Source organism: Melanotaenia boesemani, chromosome 8 (genome assembly GCF_017639745.1).
Source record: "Melanotaenia boesemani isolate fMelBoe1 chromosome 8, fMelBoe1.pri, whole genome shotgun sequence".
Classification (NCBI taxonomy): Eukaryota; Metazoa; Chordata; class Actinopteri; order Atheriniformes; family Melanotaeniidae; genus Melanotaenia; species Melanotaenia boesemani.
Window position 1 is genome coordinate 22,969,631 of NC_055689.1, and position 17,678 is coordinate 22,987,308.

The 17,678-nt window shown below is 38.4% G+C and overlaps 1 protein-coding gene across 2 annotated transcripts; it reads right to left on the bottom strand.

Moving 5' to 3' along the window:
• Window positions 1–12,098: 12,098 nt before the first annotated feature.
• On the bottom strand, window positions 12,099–17,535 carry adcyap1b (adenylate cyclase activating polypeptide 1b). 2 transcript variants are annotated; one of them, XM_041993368.1, is made up of 5 exons: window positions 17,254–17,535; window positions 16,787–16,891; window positions 15,723–15,857; window positions 15,231–15,335; window positions 12,099–14,665 (listed from the first exon to the last, which is right to left on the bottom strand). In XM_041993368.1, exons 2-5 carry the CDS (start codon window positions 16,888–16,890, stop codon window positions 14,482–14,484), a joined length of 528 nt encoding a protein of 175 aa, XP_041849302.1. In that variant the 5' UTR covers window position 16,891; window positions 17,254–17,535; the 3' UTR covers window positions 12,099–14,481. The 2 variants fall into 2 exon arrangements, with proteins under 2 accessions (XP_041849302.1, XP_041849303.1); XM_041993369.1 differs by lacking the exon at window positions 15,231–15,335 and having other exon boundaries at window positions 17,254–17,534.
• Window positions 17,536–17,678: the final 143 nt, after the last annotated feature.

Here is a 17,678-nt window from a genome sequence, read left to right on the forward strand (position 1 = left end):
TGAGACTGCTTGCGGTTGGATTTACTCAAGGGACAAGGCAATTAACAGGCATACAGAGCAGCCTCCACAACAGAACAACAAGGAGTTTTGCCTCCTGCTGTGTCGCTGCGTAACCTAAATTTAACTTAAATGGCAATATAGTTTGCCATGCTTTAATAGAAATAGATCACTAGGACTGCAGGAAAGACAAGGTAATATAATGTCATTCAGCTCTAATCAGGTCTTGTTGGCTTCCTGAGACACGGTGTTTCTAGAAATAGACTTTTGCTGACAGAGGAAGTTGTTGCAACCAAAGATCGATACACTCACACTCTGCCCCCTGTTTTAAACCAAAGGCATTTTTCTGAGTGCTGCATTTTGTTTTCCCTGCTCTGCTCTGGGCATGCTCTGACTTAAGAGACAGCAGTTTTGACTCTAACAAACTTTATTACGGAAAGAATGTATTGTCTGCAGAGTCAGCTCATGTAGACTTGAGGCTCAGTCAATCAGGAAACATCATTCTTAAATGTTCAGATAGAGAGTTTGTAGTAGTCTGGAGGTGAGAGACAGTAAATGTTTGATTCACATCCACATTTTACAAAATCCAACAGCTCTCAACAGTGTCATAAAAGACAGAACTACAAACTGAAACAAAACAGCATTGTTAGCAAAGGCCTAAGGTCATATTCCTTTTTTTTCATTTGGATGTTTCAACCACATGTAGCTGCTGTTTTAGGAGCCCAAAATATGTCAATTTTAAACCAGTTCACAAAGTGAATAATGATGGAAATGCCTTCCCTTCATTGGTTCTATTTCTACACATCATTGTTGTGATAATGTGTTTTGTGATTTTGTGATGTTATGTTTTTTTCTTTTTGTTTGTTTGTTTGGTTGGTTGGTTTTTGTGCTTTTTTTTGTTTGTTTTTTTTTTTTTGTTTGTTTGTTTTGTTTTGTTTTTGTTTTGTATTTTCAGTTTTTGTAGTGTTTTCTGAAGTCTTCTCTGTTTAATTTGTTTGTTTTACTCTTGTTTTGCTTTTAGAGAGGTTTCATTTTTAAAAATTTGCAGCCTTTAACTTTGTTATTTTTTGTGAAAAGTGTGTCTTCAGTGGAGTAGTTGTCTGAGAAATGCACGGTGTTTTGCTTTGTTGTTGTCATTTCTTTTGTCTGTTTTTTTTTTTTTTGTATGTTTCCAAAGTGCCAATTTAAGTGTTGCAAATGATCTTACTTCAGTTACAGCTGAGCTACTGCTGCTGTTTCCCTAACAGACATTTTTTTTATTTATTATTTATTTTCTATTTATTCTTTTTTTTTGTGTGTGTGTATAACAGTTACCAGGTGCATATATTGTAGAAAAAAATACATTTTCAACTTTATCCTTTGTACCTTTTGACCTCTGGAACAGAGACGTGGTCTGAAATTAAATCTTCATTATAATTTTATATTTAGAAGCTGTAATTACAAGCTATTTCTATGCATGTGATGTCATCCAAATGATAAATCTTTGGGCTAAACTGGGTCAGGGACAGAAACATTAATAAGCATGTGCAGTGCGTCATGCGGTGTGTGAGTATATAAGGAAGTGTGAGAACATTTTTGGCTTAGGTCCTTGATGATAGATTTTCATTTAAATGGATTATCCATTATGAGTTTTTTTTCTCCATTTCATTTAGGATGTTTTATAGTTTAATTTGTGGGTCTGCTATGTCACAAAGCCACAGTCCACAGACCAGACTGTACTGTATGAAACACCTCGTTATATTCTAGACTTTTCTTCCTGTAGTTGACAAAATATCATCGTGAACACATGTGGTGAATGTCACATTGTTATACAATTTGTTGCTGCTTAAACCATAGTTTGCATTTAGGGACATGTGAAATGCAACTGGCTGCAACTGAATCAGGTTTGCTTCAAGTGCTCAGAAAGTGTTGTCTCATGTCAAAAGCTCTGCCAGTCCATGCAAAGTTCTGGTTCAGCTCTTATGCTTATTTTCCATCTTTTCTATGTTGCTGTGGCTGCAATGACAAATGTTTAACAATTATTAGCTCCCTACACTCTCATATACTAGTTAGACTGAAAAACCTTTGTTTGCAGTTGACATTTGTTGAAGTAACATCAGACACCCCACGACCAACCGGAGCATTTGGAGAATAAACTAGAGACTGATGCAAGCATAGCTCATTTACCTGCTCTCTCCATCAATCTCATGTACCAATAGATGTGGTAACACAATGTAAAATTATGTAGTTTGCAAATGTAAACATTTCACTTTTGACTCCAAAAATAGGCCTGTAAATGTTTGAATACCACCTCAAAGTCAGGCATCCATTTATTATGAATCATAGCGCTTTATGAATGGATTTGCAGAATTGTTCTTCAAATACAAGCAGTCAGGCCATGTGGTGAGGATTATCCTTCCTATAATCATAAAAGTGACTTTCTCATACTGGATCTAGATAAAAGAAGTAATACATCTGCTATTTCAGTTAAGAACTGAAAGAGATCATTTGCCTCTGCAGTGATGGCTCAGAACTGCACATTAATGTCCTCAATGAACAGAAAGCAGGCATCTGTCTGGCAGAGTGCTGATTTTTACACTTTATCTCATCACTAATGGTTTTGCCTTTTGCCAATATGTGACAGTCAGTATTTCCCCATATGGCTCTGAACATGCTCACAAGCTGCTGTCAGTCAGTGATGATGCCTCCCACACCAAACAGTAGAAGTGTTATGGGCCTGCCTGCATCACATGTCCTGCAAAACAGCAGCAGATGGTGAGAATTCTGGATCCATGAGCCTTTGTGATGGACACCTCTAAAGCTCCACTGAGTGACAGCTGTTTCTCATTACGTGTCCAGTTACTGTGCAATCAGCCGCTGATCATAGAAATAACCTGGGGAAGGGGATTCATGGTAGCTCACCCACCTATGATCCTGCACATTTTTTTTTTTTTTTTTTTTTTTTTTGCAGATGTGAGGTCCTCCACACGCATCCTTGGGTGTATCATTAACTTGTAAGGATGTGATCAGTCTCAGTGTATGTAAAGAAACTTTTAGAGGACAGTTTCATGAATCTTTCTATGATCCTAATGACAAGATTTCTTTTTTTCACAAAGGTAGATTAAGGTACGTCTAAAAATAAGCCAAGTTCTGCTGATTTCAAATTGTTTCTCAATGTAGATATAAACTCTAATCTTTAGTAAACAATCTGAATACATGGTGTAGTCATAGTTAAAGTCACCTGATTTGAGTTCATACTAAATCTTAAAAAGGTAGATTTTTGTAAAATTACTTTTCTCCACCATTAATCCCCACTTCTTTATGACTTTCACTTTGTGAAGCCGTGATAATAGATGATGCTTTACAGATGTTGCCTGTCAAATCCTTAAGCGTGAAGCTTATTAATTAAGGAACCCTGGTCGCATATATCCCCTGCTGGAGTTGTAATTTTTGTAATTTTTACACATGCGTGGGCTGCACGGCAAGTGGTGTAAGGGGGATAAAAATGTGTTAATGATTGAATTCTGTTAGATACTATTTTAGCATGGACAAGGTTGTGCAATTTATCACATAAAATAGATTCAGTGTTTTGCAGCTTGTTAAAATCAGTAGGCTGATGCTTTTTTTTTTCTTCGTGTTTATGAAACTTGACAAGTAATATGGAGAGTAATAGAGTAGCTTGGAGAACCTTAACTAATTGTTGAAATGGCTTCGCTTAACACAACACTGATTCTCATTTTCACCAGGTCCCATTTGCATAGTTTTTATAGGAAATTCTACACTTGAATGATAATGATGAATTTGTCTGTCAACTGAGTGTGCTTTAGTTACATTTTAAACTTATTTCAAATCCTTGTTTGATCTGCTTAGAAATATGCCACCAGTCCATACAAGGCTTATGTGGGAACTAGATGTCTGATGTTATTTATAGGTAATGTATGCAGTCCTAACCAGAGTGTATCATAGTCTCTTTTTAAAAATATGTCTATAAAAACCATTTAAATTAAATGTTTCTCCGTTTTATGCAGCACTTGTGTCTCCATTCTTTAATACCAGTCATTAAACTAAGCTCAGAGTAATTATGGGCAGTGTGTTTGTTTGTATTTGGAGACATCTTTAGTGCTTAGTTGCCACTGCCATGTTGTTTCTCTGAATTTCTCAGTAATGAATGTGCCAGTATGATGATGTCACTGGGCTGGCAGCGGCTGCCAAACCTCAAAACAAACAAGCATTTGATGTTCTACTGAGAACACAAATAAGAAAGCGGCAGAAAACAACTCAGCGTTTCAGTGGTCACATATGAAGAGACTGAAGAATTTGTGAAACATTTAGGGTGGAGTTTTTGGTAATGTGGTGTCTTAAATGTGTAGACGTATTGATTTTTGTCTGTCTTCTAGAAAACAGTAACCGTGCTATACCTGCATGTGCTGCAGAGATGTGAGAAGAATCTGATTTATTTACCTATTTAATCAGTAAATATGCTTAATCTTGACAAGAATATTCTGCAAAATCTGATAGTTAACAGTTTATGATAGTCCTGTAAAACCTGATGTGTTCTTGGATGCAGTTTTCACTGAAAACCTTTAAAAAACCAACTATAATTGATAACCTATTAAATCCAAGGCTTCATATCGTCATAAGTTCACACATTAATAGCATCACTCGGTCTGCCTACTTCCACCTCCGAAATATCAACCGCTTGCGTTCATCTCTCACTCCACATGCTGCAGCTATCCTCGTCCACAGTCTGGTCACCTCAAGAATCGATTATTGCAATTCACTTCTTTTTGGTCTCCCCGATAAATCACTTCATAAACTACAGCTTCTTCAGAACTCTGCTGCCCGGATTATCACTTGCACACCTTCTTTTCAACACATCACACCGGTTCTCAAACAACTTCACTGGCTCCCAATAAAATTCAGAATCAACTACAAGATCCTGCTTTTCACCTTCAAATGTCTCCATAATCTGGCCCCTCCATATCTGTCAGACCTACTCCATATAGCTACTCCCTCCCGCACTCTCAGATCATCTTCCTCCATTCACCTTTCTGTGCCCCGTGCCCGTCTCACCACCATGGAACACACTCCCACCTGAACTCCGTAACATCGACTCACTTCCATCATTCAAATCACAACTTAAAACTCATCTGTTTAAACTGGCCTTCTCACCTTAATGTTTTTAACTGTCTGCTGCATGATGTTTGTTTTGATGTTTTTTTTTTATGTTTTAACTGATTTTAATTGTCTTTTGTGAGGTGACCTTGGGTCTTGAAAGGCGCCTTGAAATAAAATTTATTATTATTATTATTATTATAAGTTGATGAGTGTGTGAGGTAAAAAGTTTAAAGAAGACACACACTGTGAAAAAAGGGGATGCTCTAATACTTTTTGTTAGTCTATATGAACTTGGTGAGTCAAGAAGAGTGAACTAATAAGAAGTCTTATGGTAGCCACACATACACTAAAACCTTTTTTAAATCTATTTCAGTTTCATCACTGTGTGGATGTAGCCTCAGTCTCCATCTGATAGAAATGCACGGCTGCAATGTCACTTCAACCAGCTATTGCAAGTATTATGATTAGGTCAAGGGCATAAAGGTTGAATCGCTTTTGTTCTATATTGGATAATTACAGAGAAAAGCAATATACAAAATGTTAATGTCATGGAGTACTGATTTAGTAGGCTGTTTCAGCAATGTGTCTATTGGTGGAACAAAGAATCCCTAATGGGAGGGGCTGCGCTAGAGGGGACCCCTCCAATAGAAGGAAAGATTGAGAAAAAACTAGATGGTGCGATTCACATGCTGTACCCCAGGGAACACAGGATGTCGCTCACAGGTGTGAATGAAGAGCCTGGTTGGTTGCCTCACCTCCCTGTGTTTCCCACTCGCATGTCTCCTTATCACACAGCTTGGTTTTTGATTTTTTTTATAGAGCTGCCGCAGACAATTTACAAAGAGTTGTGTTGTTCACTGACAGGCAGGTTCCTTTATTTTGAATGTGTGAAAGACAGGAAAAGCCTGTGCCTGCTTTGTGCATCGTCCTGTTAAAGCGAACACTTACCTTTTTGGTCTGCATGTGAGAACTGAGATGCATCTATCTCTAGGATCTCCACATGCAAATACCTGCAAGTTTGAGATGTAAAAGTAGAGATGGAGAAAAATGCATTTTACAAAGCTGGTTGTTAAAATAATAAACTGTTCCAATAATGAAGAAAAGCTATTTAGATATCATCTATGTCTTAATGCTGTTTTTTTTTTTTTTTTTTTTTTTTTTTTTTTGTCTTTAAACCTGAAAAAAATTAATTTCCATCGTCTATAGACCTTGTTATGCTGGAGTTGTGCCCTTTGAACCAATACCATTTAATCCCCTTGTCTTTGTAAAATGTAGGTTCAGATATTAAACCAATTCCCAGAACATATGCACATCCTGACAGACATATGCAGACGCACATTCATGTTGCTTTCAATAAAAGGAGTGAGGAAAGATAACATCACCCCAAGCTGTGTGTCAGTGTGTAAATTTGACTCAGTTGAGTACAACCCATGAAGCCTGAACCTGACAGGCATCTCTCTGCCTTCCACTGCTTTTCCATTCATTACCACTCATCTCATTCAAGAAATCTGTCACAACTTTAGAGACGTGAGGGTAAAGGAAGTGGAAAGGACTCCAACAGTGGCGATCGGCAGGGGGAGGGCATAATAGGCTTTCTTTTTCCTTCACTTGGAGGCAGGTGAGAGGAATGAGGAGGGGGATTAAAAAAGCGTGAACGTGTTTCTTTTCACAAATCTCACACTGAGTTTTCACATCCAGCTGCTCCAGCAATGATACATAATTCAGTTTGCACAACCTTGCCCCAAAGCAGGATGAGCTTTGTGAGTAAATGAGCAACAAGAACAATGAAAACAGGTGGTAAGGATGTAATCTGTTGGTTTTTGTACCTTACCCTGTACTCAGGACGTCAGCAAGCAGGACATTTAGGTGCTGAAGCGCATCACAACAGCACTATTAAAAAAATGATATCCTGAACATACAAAGATGACCTTCTGAGATTCATAAAGAAACCCTCCTAGTACTCAACATCCCCTTAAGTTCAAAAGCCAGTTTACCTCCTGCTGTGGCACACCCCTCTACCACTCTCATCCACAGGAATATTGAGAAGCATGGGGGAACCAACAGTTCTTCACTCAAGCCTTTTGGAGAAACACTCTGGGAGAAGATAGCTTTAAAGAAATTTGTTTGATGTTAAACAACACCAGGCCTGAAACTCCAGGGATTTTTCCCATTAAGTACTACTGACTAAAGGGAATTGGAGTTCTGAAGACAAGCCTGTTAAAAATATGTGCAGACAAATTAAATTGTGTTATTCAATGATGATGGACTTACATGGAAAGGTGACCCTACAAATACTGCTCTATTAAACCACGGGGGCTTTTTGCAAATTGTTCTTAATTGTCAAGTTTGAAGTTCTGCTTCCCACCACAGAATCCAGATTATTTTTTGTGGTGCTTTTGACCTTTTATTGTGCAATTAGGCAAACCAACATTTATGATGACTAAAGTTTGCCTGAAAGGTAATGTATTTGTTTTCTGTTGCTTCTGTGTTCTGTGAATTAGAGAAATGGGAACCTGTCGTAACAAAACTATAGACAATTGCTGTAGTTGCTTAATTCTGCTGTGTCTGACATGAGTGTGTTATAATTCAGCTTTTTCTGTTGCTTTTACCCACTGTGACATCCATCTAACCTTCAACAGGTAGATGTTTTAATGGAAAAGCTGCAAAACACCAGTTTACTTTACCTTTTCAGCAACAAGCAGCAGACAAGTAAGTGAGTGCAGAACATTGTAGATAACAGCATAAAACCATAATGTTTAAGGTCCTGGAGATCATGCAGATCTAAACTGAGGCTCATTGTTGCCTTGTGTGCACCAAATGGGCAGTAACTACTCCAAATGAATATTTGCTTCATACTGACTACTTTTAATGGCTTTTGCAGAGCAACTTTATCAAATGATAGTGACAGCAGTTTGCCATTACCTTAAGCTGTCTATGAGGATTTTAAGGCCATTTTCCCCTTGATTCTTGATCGATTGATTGATTTCACATTCTTTATTCAATTATATATTCTTTTCTCTAAAAAGCTCATTGAAATTGTAGCTCATTAAGATTACAGCTGCTAATCTGCTGTTACCTCAGTTTCAGGTAATTTATTGTAAGTTTGTAATTTCTTATGTTCAGTTTTATGGAGTCATCTTTGATAGTTTTGAAGTTATTTGAAACCTTAGACTGCATGGTTTACTTTGTTTATATCTTGAAATTATACATGGAACATATGGACCTGTTTTACCATCCCACACTAATTTTTGAATGTTATTGCCTAAAGTGGAAATTCCTTGTCTGAGCTAAACTAATGCTTATTAATGTTCCAAAATTAAGTAAATAAACTAAAGAAAATTATGAATAGAAATACTCATTTGGACTTTGATCATTATAGCGATAGTTGAAGCATTTGGGTCAGCCTTAGCACAGTGGGCTTATTAGCTCATTAATTCATTCATTTTCTGCTTTATCAAGTTGAGCATTGCAGGGGGCCAATTTAAAATCACCGGTTAGCCTAATTTGAATGTTTTTGTACTGTAGGAGGAAAATTTGGTTGTGATGAGGTCACAGCATTTGATTACCTGAGAATAGGAGGAGTAGAGTTATTATTCTCGCCTTATGTTCTAATCATCTAGCCCAGACATTTAGTTTTGAATGACTTATGTATATATATATATATATATATATATATATATATATAGAGAGAGAGAGAGAGAGAGAGAGAGAGAGAGAGAGAGCTCATCATTCTGATTTGTATATCTTAGAAAGATAAACATAAGCCACTGTAGTTGAAAAAAATTTGTAGCCATTTTCTTTCCTGGTCAAATGGCCTCATAATAAATGATGGATAGTTCTGGTCACCCATGATTACTCAACCAGCACAGGTAAAGTGTTTCCCTCTAAGCAAGAAGCATCTCTTGATCAGTGGTCCATGTCTTCAAACATTCGCCCACATCTCCTATTTTCCTCCTCCCTGTCTCTTCTATCTCTCTCACTCTGTCTTATGCCGCTCCCAGAGGGGCTGCTGTTTGCTGCAGAGTGCCTCCTGCTCAACGGTTGATGTGACAGAGATGGGATTTAGCAGAGTGGGAGATTGGGGGGTCACTGGTAGCGACAATCAAGTTTTATTGCAGGCATGACCCCAAACCCTCCAACCCCCCCCCCCCCCCCCCCACACACACACACACACACACACACACACACATTAGAAAACTAAATTAAATAAATAAAAAATAACTTACCAGTGAATAATTCATGAGGTGAAACATAATGGGGGTGGGGTATGCTGGGAGGATGATTGTATCATTACTGTTTGGGCCTCTCTTGTGAGTTTTGTATTCTTAACCCTGACATGCAAGAAAGATTTGGGTAGAGGGTGGAGAAGGGGGCAGCATTTATACAGTTGGTAAATAAACACATACAGTAAAAGGAGGACAAAAATGTAAATCACCAGCAATGGATCCACATTACTTCTGCTGGTACACTCCTGGCTTCACATGCTCATTAAACACAAGGTTACAAAGAAAGATGGGTGTGGCTATTGCACTGAGGGCGGATGTGGGAATCCTCCCTGGAAAAGCCCTGAACACAACCTACCCTTCCCCCTCTAGCACTTTACACATGATTAAGACATGTCTACAGGCAGGGGCAAGGGTTTTACTAGCTGTGTAATGTGCGGGCTATAGGATGCTTGTGCAGTCTTCGAATTCAGGCGTTCTTTCCATCCTTACCAAGAAAACCACAACAAATAAGACACAAATCTTCTGGAAAATTGAGATCAATTGTAAAACTGGAGATGAGAACTGATGCACGGCACAAGGAAGAGGTGATGCAGCACTAAGAGGAGGGAGGAGCCAACTTTTATTGATTCAGGCATTAACGTACATTATGTACAAATTGGTTGAGGGTGGCCCCTCATGTGCAGTCCTCTTCTGTGCAAACAAATTGAAGCATTTGTCTCAATATCCACTTGTGGGCCTACGAGAGCTTGCATATCAAATTGAATTTATTTGTGAATTCATTTGCTTGTTTTGTTATATATATATATATATATATATATATATATATATATGAAAAAAAAAAATATATATATATATATATATATATGAAAAGACTAATTTTAGAATTACCGCTTGTCAGAAGGACTAAGCCTATTTTTCCTTATAGTAACTGAAAAATAACCGAAAGGCGGGGGGTAAATAATGGATGGAGACAACTTGCATTTCACACAGGTATCTCAGACTCTGACAACTGACAATCTGTCAGCCTTTTCATAGCAACAGGGCAACTCCCATGAATAAGCATCCTCAGGGAAGAAACAAAGATATATACCCAAGCATGTCCGTGTGTGTGTGTGTGTATGTGTGTGGCAGTTTGTCATGGCTAATTCGCTTTGTTGAATTTCATTAATCAAATTTAACACCTGAGCTCCCCTGTGCTGGTGGCTGTTGTTATTACAGTGTATATGAGAAACATTCAGTGTGCATCTGTTCCTTCGGTTCTGCAGGCAGCGTTCACTCACAAATGCAAGATGTAATGCAGAATCCCATTCCAATGCAGAGCCAGCCAAAGGTCTGCATGTACGTAGCACACAAATAACCGAAAACACTCGGAAACACCTTCACATTCCACATCACTCCCTTTCTACTCAAACAAACACACTTGACACATGCATATACACAGCCGTGTCCCTTTGTGGACCGTTGCCATGCAACATTTCTCTGATTGGGTTAGTTGAGCTCTGATGCATGTGTGCTCACACACACACAAACATACGCACACACACTGGCTGATGAGGATCAGATCACATACAATTCTTTGCCACACCCATCCTCCTCTCCACTGGGACACAGCTGCACTTCCAAGGCCGAGAATGAAGTAAGGAGAAAGACGAGTCTGCTCCAGCTGAAGGGAAGATCTCCCTGAGCTCCACTGATTAGTCCAGCGATGCAGCTTTTCTCTGCGAGCTTCTTTAAGATGTTTGCTAGTTCTTGAGTGTAAATTCCAGGGTCCTTTATTTATAAATACTCAACCCTTTGCTGTTCTTTAAAAATGGATCTTAAAATGATCTTAGCATTTTCTTGTGGTCATTAAAACAAAAAACACCAGATTTACCTTATTTACCTTTTTGATTGTGACTGAATGTAAATATCTCCAAACACTGCCTGCTTTATGCTCAACTCATCTAATGTATCAGCGCTTATTTTTCTTATTTTTCCTGTTTCATGTGTATCTGACAACAGAAAGATACATTTTTCTCGAGAGTACTTCAGATGGACATAACCTACTAGTTGGTACTGTTCTGTGATATGATAGACATTTATGTTTGTTATGGGAAATCTATGCTCAGAGAAAGATGTGGTCAAGGATGATCATGGAAGTTTAACATTTAAAGGTACAATAAATCTTGACTCGAATGTAAACTGAAAACAGAATAGGCCTATTCAGTGTTTGCGTGTGTTTGCTCCACTTTCTCTGCTCCATGTATCCGCTTAGTAATGATGTATATCAAAGATTAGACATTGATTAGAAAATTTTGTTGTTTACAAAAATTTATTCATACAAATCTTACAACACTTTCATGACATTGAGAAACGTAAAACCCCATATAAGGACTCCTGTGTGTATAACGATGCCACTTGTACTAAGGTTCACTTTTAAAACACATTGTTTTCAGATAGATAAGAGAATACACATTGAAGTAAGGCGTTCGGCGCTTTCAGAACTATCAACAACAGGCAATTTCTATGATCTGAACAATATCTCTGTTATGCTTTAAAACCCTTTAATTGTAGATAGTGATGCACAGATAGAAATAATATATAGGGGCTATTTTTGATTAATAAATTACTGACCAATATAAAAAAAATCAACATCACCTCATAATCAACAATAACAAACACTGGTCATTGTTCACAACTCTCACAGACACTGAACACCCCGAACTCATGCACACACACACACATATTGCCTGCTCCACCAACATATACATTCTATTTTCATCTACTTTTTTTTTTTTCTCATTAAATTACCGGCCATGCTTTAAAAGAAAGCCTAATTCTACTACTCTCGGGGCAGACTAAGCTGAGCAATTAAACAGAATAAAAGGAAGTTTCAATGTAAGCTAATGGACTGCAGCATTGTAGGGCCACCAAAATTGCCATCTGTCACTTGTGGCGATTTTTTTCTTTTTTTTTTTTATCTTTATTTTCTTTTTTTTTTATTTCTCACGTCAAAGCAAGGCACCAAAGCCGAAAGCTGTTTCCACTTCAACGTACACATTCAGTTACTCATCCACTCACACAAACATTAAGCATTCTCACACAAGATGCAAACAGGTACATCCACACATTCACACAAAGCCTGTGGGATAAAGCCAAATTGAAGAAGGAGCGTATTGATAGTTTTCATGGAAAAACACAGGCTGCCAATTGTATAGCAGGGGGTGCATAAAGCCGCATTTGCATAATGTAGAATAAATACATAGGATATCACTTTAATAAAAAGTCAGAGGGAAAATCCCTCTGCTGAATTTCATTCACCTCTGTTCTAGTGTAAGAGTGAAACTCAGAGTGGCCTCATCCAGCTTCTCTCACATCCTCCTGCTTAAACCTCAGTGAGGGGAATTCAACATCTGATATTCTTCTTATCAGACTCATTGACCCTGATTTCACTGTGGAGCCGAGGCGACGCTGATGTCCTCCAGCCTCTTTTTTTGTCTCCATATCGACATGCAACACTTCTTCTCTGGCTCATGGGTGCTGTAACCTGTTCTCTTATGTAACAGCCTGCTTTTCTTCCCTCCTTATTCACGCTCTACCTCTCCTGCTCTCTCCTCGTTCCCATGTATATGTCTCTGTAACTCACCTAACACTCTTCTCATCCTCTATCTCGCATCCTCACTGCACATAAACCAGTTAGACATCCAACACAGTTCAGCTTTGTCTTAACAGGTAAATCACAGCACTATCAAATCAACAACTAAGCATGGCCATTTAGACAGAAAAGAATTTAAACAACTAGTACCAGGACAAAATACAGTCAGCAAAAAGGGGTCCAGTGTCTTGTCCAAAAATATCCACAATGACAGCAGCAGGGGAGGCAAAAAATTCAACAAGTCAGTGCAGTACCAGTTTCTACCACCTCTAGCCCTCCTTGTTCACCTTTCTGTCACAAAGCATCTGAGGGGGAGTGGTGCTGAAACAGGTTTGGCACAGCCCACCTCACACATAGCAAAAGAAGCACAATGGCATGCAGTTTCTAAGCAAAAATTAGCAAGGTGTCAGTTTTAACATGCACCATATATACGTTAAATACCCTCAACTGTTACTGTGATGCTACCTTTTTGCTTCACTCCCTGCTTTGTACTTGTCTTCTCTGAATATTTGGAATGCTGCCAAATACAGTCAACAGCTGAAGCACATTCCTCCAAAAAAGTTCTGGTGACTGACAACATTGAGATAAATGTGTGCATTAGGTCATTTCAATCCTGTACATCATCCTGTATGCACATGAAACCTTCTTTGTACAGTCCTGTTGAGCATGACTTAACTCTTTACTTTACTGTAGATAACTTTGAGGCAACTGAGCAAGCAGTGTTTTCCACATAATGTTAGCAATTTTAGTAATAAAGGCAATAAATCTCCTTGACAAAGCCTGCAATTCAATTTCAGGATGAATGAAATGTTATGTTTTACCACCAGTTACATGAATGACTGTGTAAGTCGTTCATCTATTTATCAAGTGAGAGGCTATCCAAAACAAAACAAAAAAGAAAAAAAAATGAAAAAAAACATCCGACTCCCCCCTCCCTCCCCCCTAAAGGGGCAGCAAGCTACACAAACCCACAGGGCTCCCATTAAAGAGAGCTTTGGAGAGGGGTGGACAAGGGCCACATCTATCATTCAGGATAAGCCGGATACGCCTCACATAGCATGCTCACTGCTTCTTTGGGCCTGTTTGGAAAACAAAGACTAAAAAAATAGAACGTTGGTTACAAAAATAAGTATAACATTCAATACTTTGATTGTCTTTTAAAATCTATTTATTTTCTGCATATGTAGATGACCTTTAAAGATTTCAAGCGCATAATGTTGAAGGTGCACATCTATCTTTTTTTCTGATTTTTTTTTTTTTCCATTTTGTTTTGTTTTCAACATCTCAACATGAAAATAAAATATTGGTCCACAAAGTATAACTGTGCGGTATCAAGTGCTTTTGTACAAAAAGAAAAAAAAACAATATTATTATTAAAATATTCATTTTAATGGCTTTACTTCATACATAAATACATGTTGAAAGAACACAGGAGCAATCCACTGGTTGGTCAGATATATCTGAATGACTTTGATTTAACGACTGGATGTATTTACACAGGAGGGCAGTTTGGGCGCTTTTACAACGCTACAAATAGGCAAGTCGGCGTCCTTTGTTCCTAACTCTCTGTCTGTACCTTCTACCCAGAACCGCTGCCAGGTATTTCTGCACGGCCATCTGCTTTCTATAGCGACTGTAGCTGTCAGTGAAGATCCCATCTGAATGTCTTTTGGATAAGGGCTCTGATTCGTCCTCCATGCTGTTGTCTTCACTGAAAAACAAGTCAGGAAGAGAACCATAATGTTAGTCAAACTTCCGACTTCTTGACAGATATCTAATATTTTTTACGTGACATCACCTTTGACAGTAATTTCTTCGTATTACAAAGTGTCTTTTAATCATAAATAATGTATTTATGGGCCTTTCATCCTTTTTTTTCGACAACAAAGGGCGACAACCTAGACAGAATAAAAGAAACCTATTTGCGCATTTAAGAAAAGTTATAAATTATTCATTTACAGCCCAGTAGATTTTCTGACGCATGAGTTTTCATTAGTGCTTAGGCAAACACTTAATTCATTAATTAATGGTTGAATCACGCATCAGTCGCAGTGGGTTTTAAGCTCTGAATCCTGACCCTCAGTCCTACTAATGAACGCAGATCCACGCCACAACAACGAAAAAAAAACTGAACTAAGAAACAAATGCAATGAAAATGTCTATACAAAAAAATATAATAAACACGCACATAAAATGACAGACAGTGATAGCAGCTTAAAGTTATGCGGCGCAGGAACATAAAAAAGAGGAGTGCAGCTAAAGAGAAATGCCCTTACCCTGCACGAACAGTCATCAGAGAATGCAGATAATGTCTCGCTGTTAACTGACCCAGGATCTCCCTCAAGGCTCTACCTAATTCTTCCTCAGCATGCCTTTCTGATCTGAGATGATAAAACGCCAAAACACATACATCATCAGTGAATTAAAAAAGAAAAAAAAAAAAAAAAGAAAAATGAGCGCAAACAAAATGATCCAAAGTAGCCTAAGATGTCCCCACCCATCCGCAGGTCCAGTTTCACACAGGTGCGAATAAAGCGCAGCCTGATGGAGTCTGAGCAGACTATGCTTTCTATCCGCACACCTTTTCTAATACATCTTAATATGAACTATGAACACATTTTAGGCTACTGGGTATGAAAATAGCACAGGACAAATAACATGAGGGACTCTGAGAGGGAAACAAAAGCCAGCAAACATTATCGCAACACAAAAAGAAAATCTTATTAACCAGCTCTAGGCTTTTGGCTCCGATCTGACAGCTCATTTACCTCTTCTCTGGTGGGTAGTATAGAGTGTAAGCGTCATCGTTTAAGGATGGTGGGCTTCGTATAGCAATCTGGTCGCCATCAAACCCCATGTCGGACAGAGAATTCCCATCCTCGTCGAAGGCGTCGTTTTCAAGTCTGCGAAGGCAAGAACAGTCACCACAAATCTGAGATTTGCACAAAGTGGGACGCAGAAGTGAAAGAATGCCAAATATGTGCTTCTAAAATCAGCAGGAGGTGAAATGCGTCTGTATAGGAAAAAGAATAAAAATTGCAGGGTTTTTTTTTTATTTTATTTTATTTTATAAAGCAGGGAATAATTTAAATTTTACTATAAATAATGGCTTAAATGTATTAAATATGCTCAGGTTTATTTATTCGTGTTTTAATAATTTAAATGCATTTTTTTCTTTCGAGGAAAATATAATTCCAACTTGCTGCTGGTAATCTGAACACAGGCTACAGCCTCATTAATTATTTAAAAAATCGAAACAAAGGGTGTGAAAATGATCACGTTTCGTGTAGGCGTGGAGTCACAAAAATGATCAAAAGATCGCTTAAAATAGATATGATTTTTTTCTTTGTTTTTTTAATCAATAAGAACCACGCCCAAATTCCGGATATGCTTTTCACAGAAGAAAAAAGTCTTAAATAGATAGAGCTTTCCTATTCGTTTTGCCTCGCCTCTCCTCGGTGACGCCAGTCTACCGTCATCCCGCAGGTTATCCACTGCTTTGACTGCACTCTCATTTTTAATAAGGAGAGTTCTGTGAACCGTCCCACCGGACTGATACCTTTGTGTAATTTCCATAACAATTTTCCAAGCAACACTTGCGTTTGTATATGTTGAAATGACCGTATATCCTCCTTCTTAGCTTTGCAGTTCTGTCACTCCAAACTGTGCGCATAGTTTGTGCGTGACGCGCTATTGTTTGTTGGAAGTGTCCGAATCACTTTATGATAAATGGAATTGCAGTTAAAATAACTAGTTGTTAGTTTTATTAAGCATGTGCAATATACCATTAGCAAAAACTGCCTTATTAAAGACATATAAAGTATAAACTTACCTAATCTTAGGGTAACTTAGTCCGATAGGTGTGCAGAAGACACTGTAGTGCATTAAGATTCCGTAGATGAGCAAGATTAGAGTCGCTTTACTCGAACTGGCCATGCTGTCGGAATGAAAAACAGACTACCATTAAACAAGTTTGTCTCTGAACAGCATCAACAAGATAGTCATTGGTTTTATTAAATTTACAAGCTACTTCTTCTCTGTAAACTAAAGAGCTGAACTGAAAAATATCCTAACAACACATCCCTTGGCTTTTATCATTTTTTTTTCTTTTTTCCATCCTATTTAGTCTAATAAAAGTTCAACTATGGTATTGCGAATCCTCTTCATGCAGTGCCAAAGTAATGTTTAAAATGGCAGATCTCCTCACAGTTCAGAAAATAATAATTTCCGTTACTTTATCTGTCTCTTTTTGCATTGAAATGTCCGGGTTTTAAGGTATTCCGCAGGTTTAGAACATACCTATAGCAGGAAACAGGGAGAGCGCTGTGCTGTAGGACGTGATCCGGGTGCGGCTGAGGTGGTGGTGCTGTGTGTGAGAGAGAGACGGTATCTTTCTCACGGCACTTCTTTCCTGGCTGAAGCGCCTCCGTCGTCTCCTTATGTTCCCCTCAGTACAGCCTATCTCACTTTTAGACACAATTAAGAGGACTCAACCAGTCGCGGGGGGCAAAGAAAAGCTCGACAGAAAAGTGCACTGTGTGTTCGTCTACATATCGTTGCTCCAAACTTTTGTCCTGTGCTGTGATTGCCTTGGATTTTTATCCGTGGATCGTAAGCCTTGCCCCCCATCCCCTCCTCCTCTTTCCCTCCTCCCTCCACCAAGTCACATTAAGGATGCTATAGACGTCATCAAGTCTTCCTCCCGGAATATAATAGTACAGTTC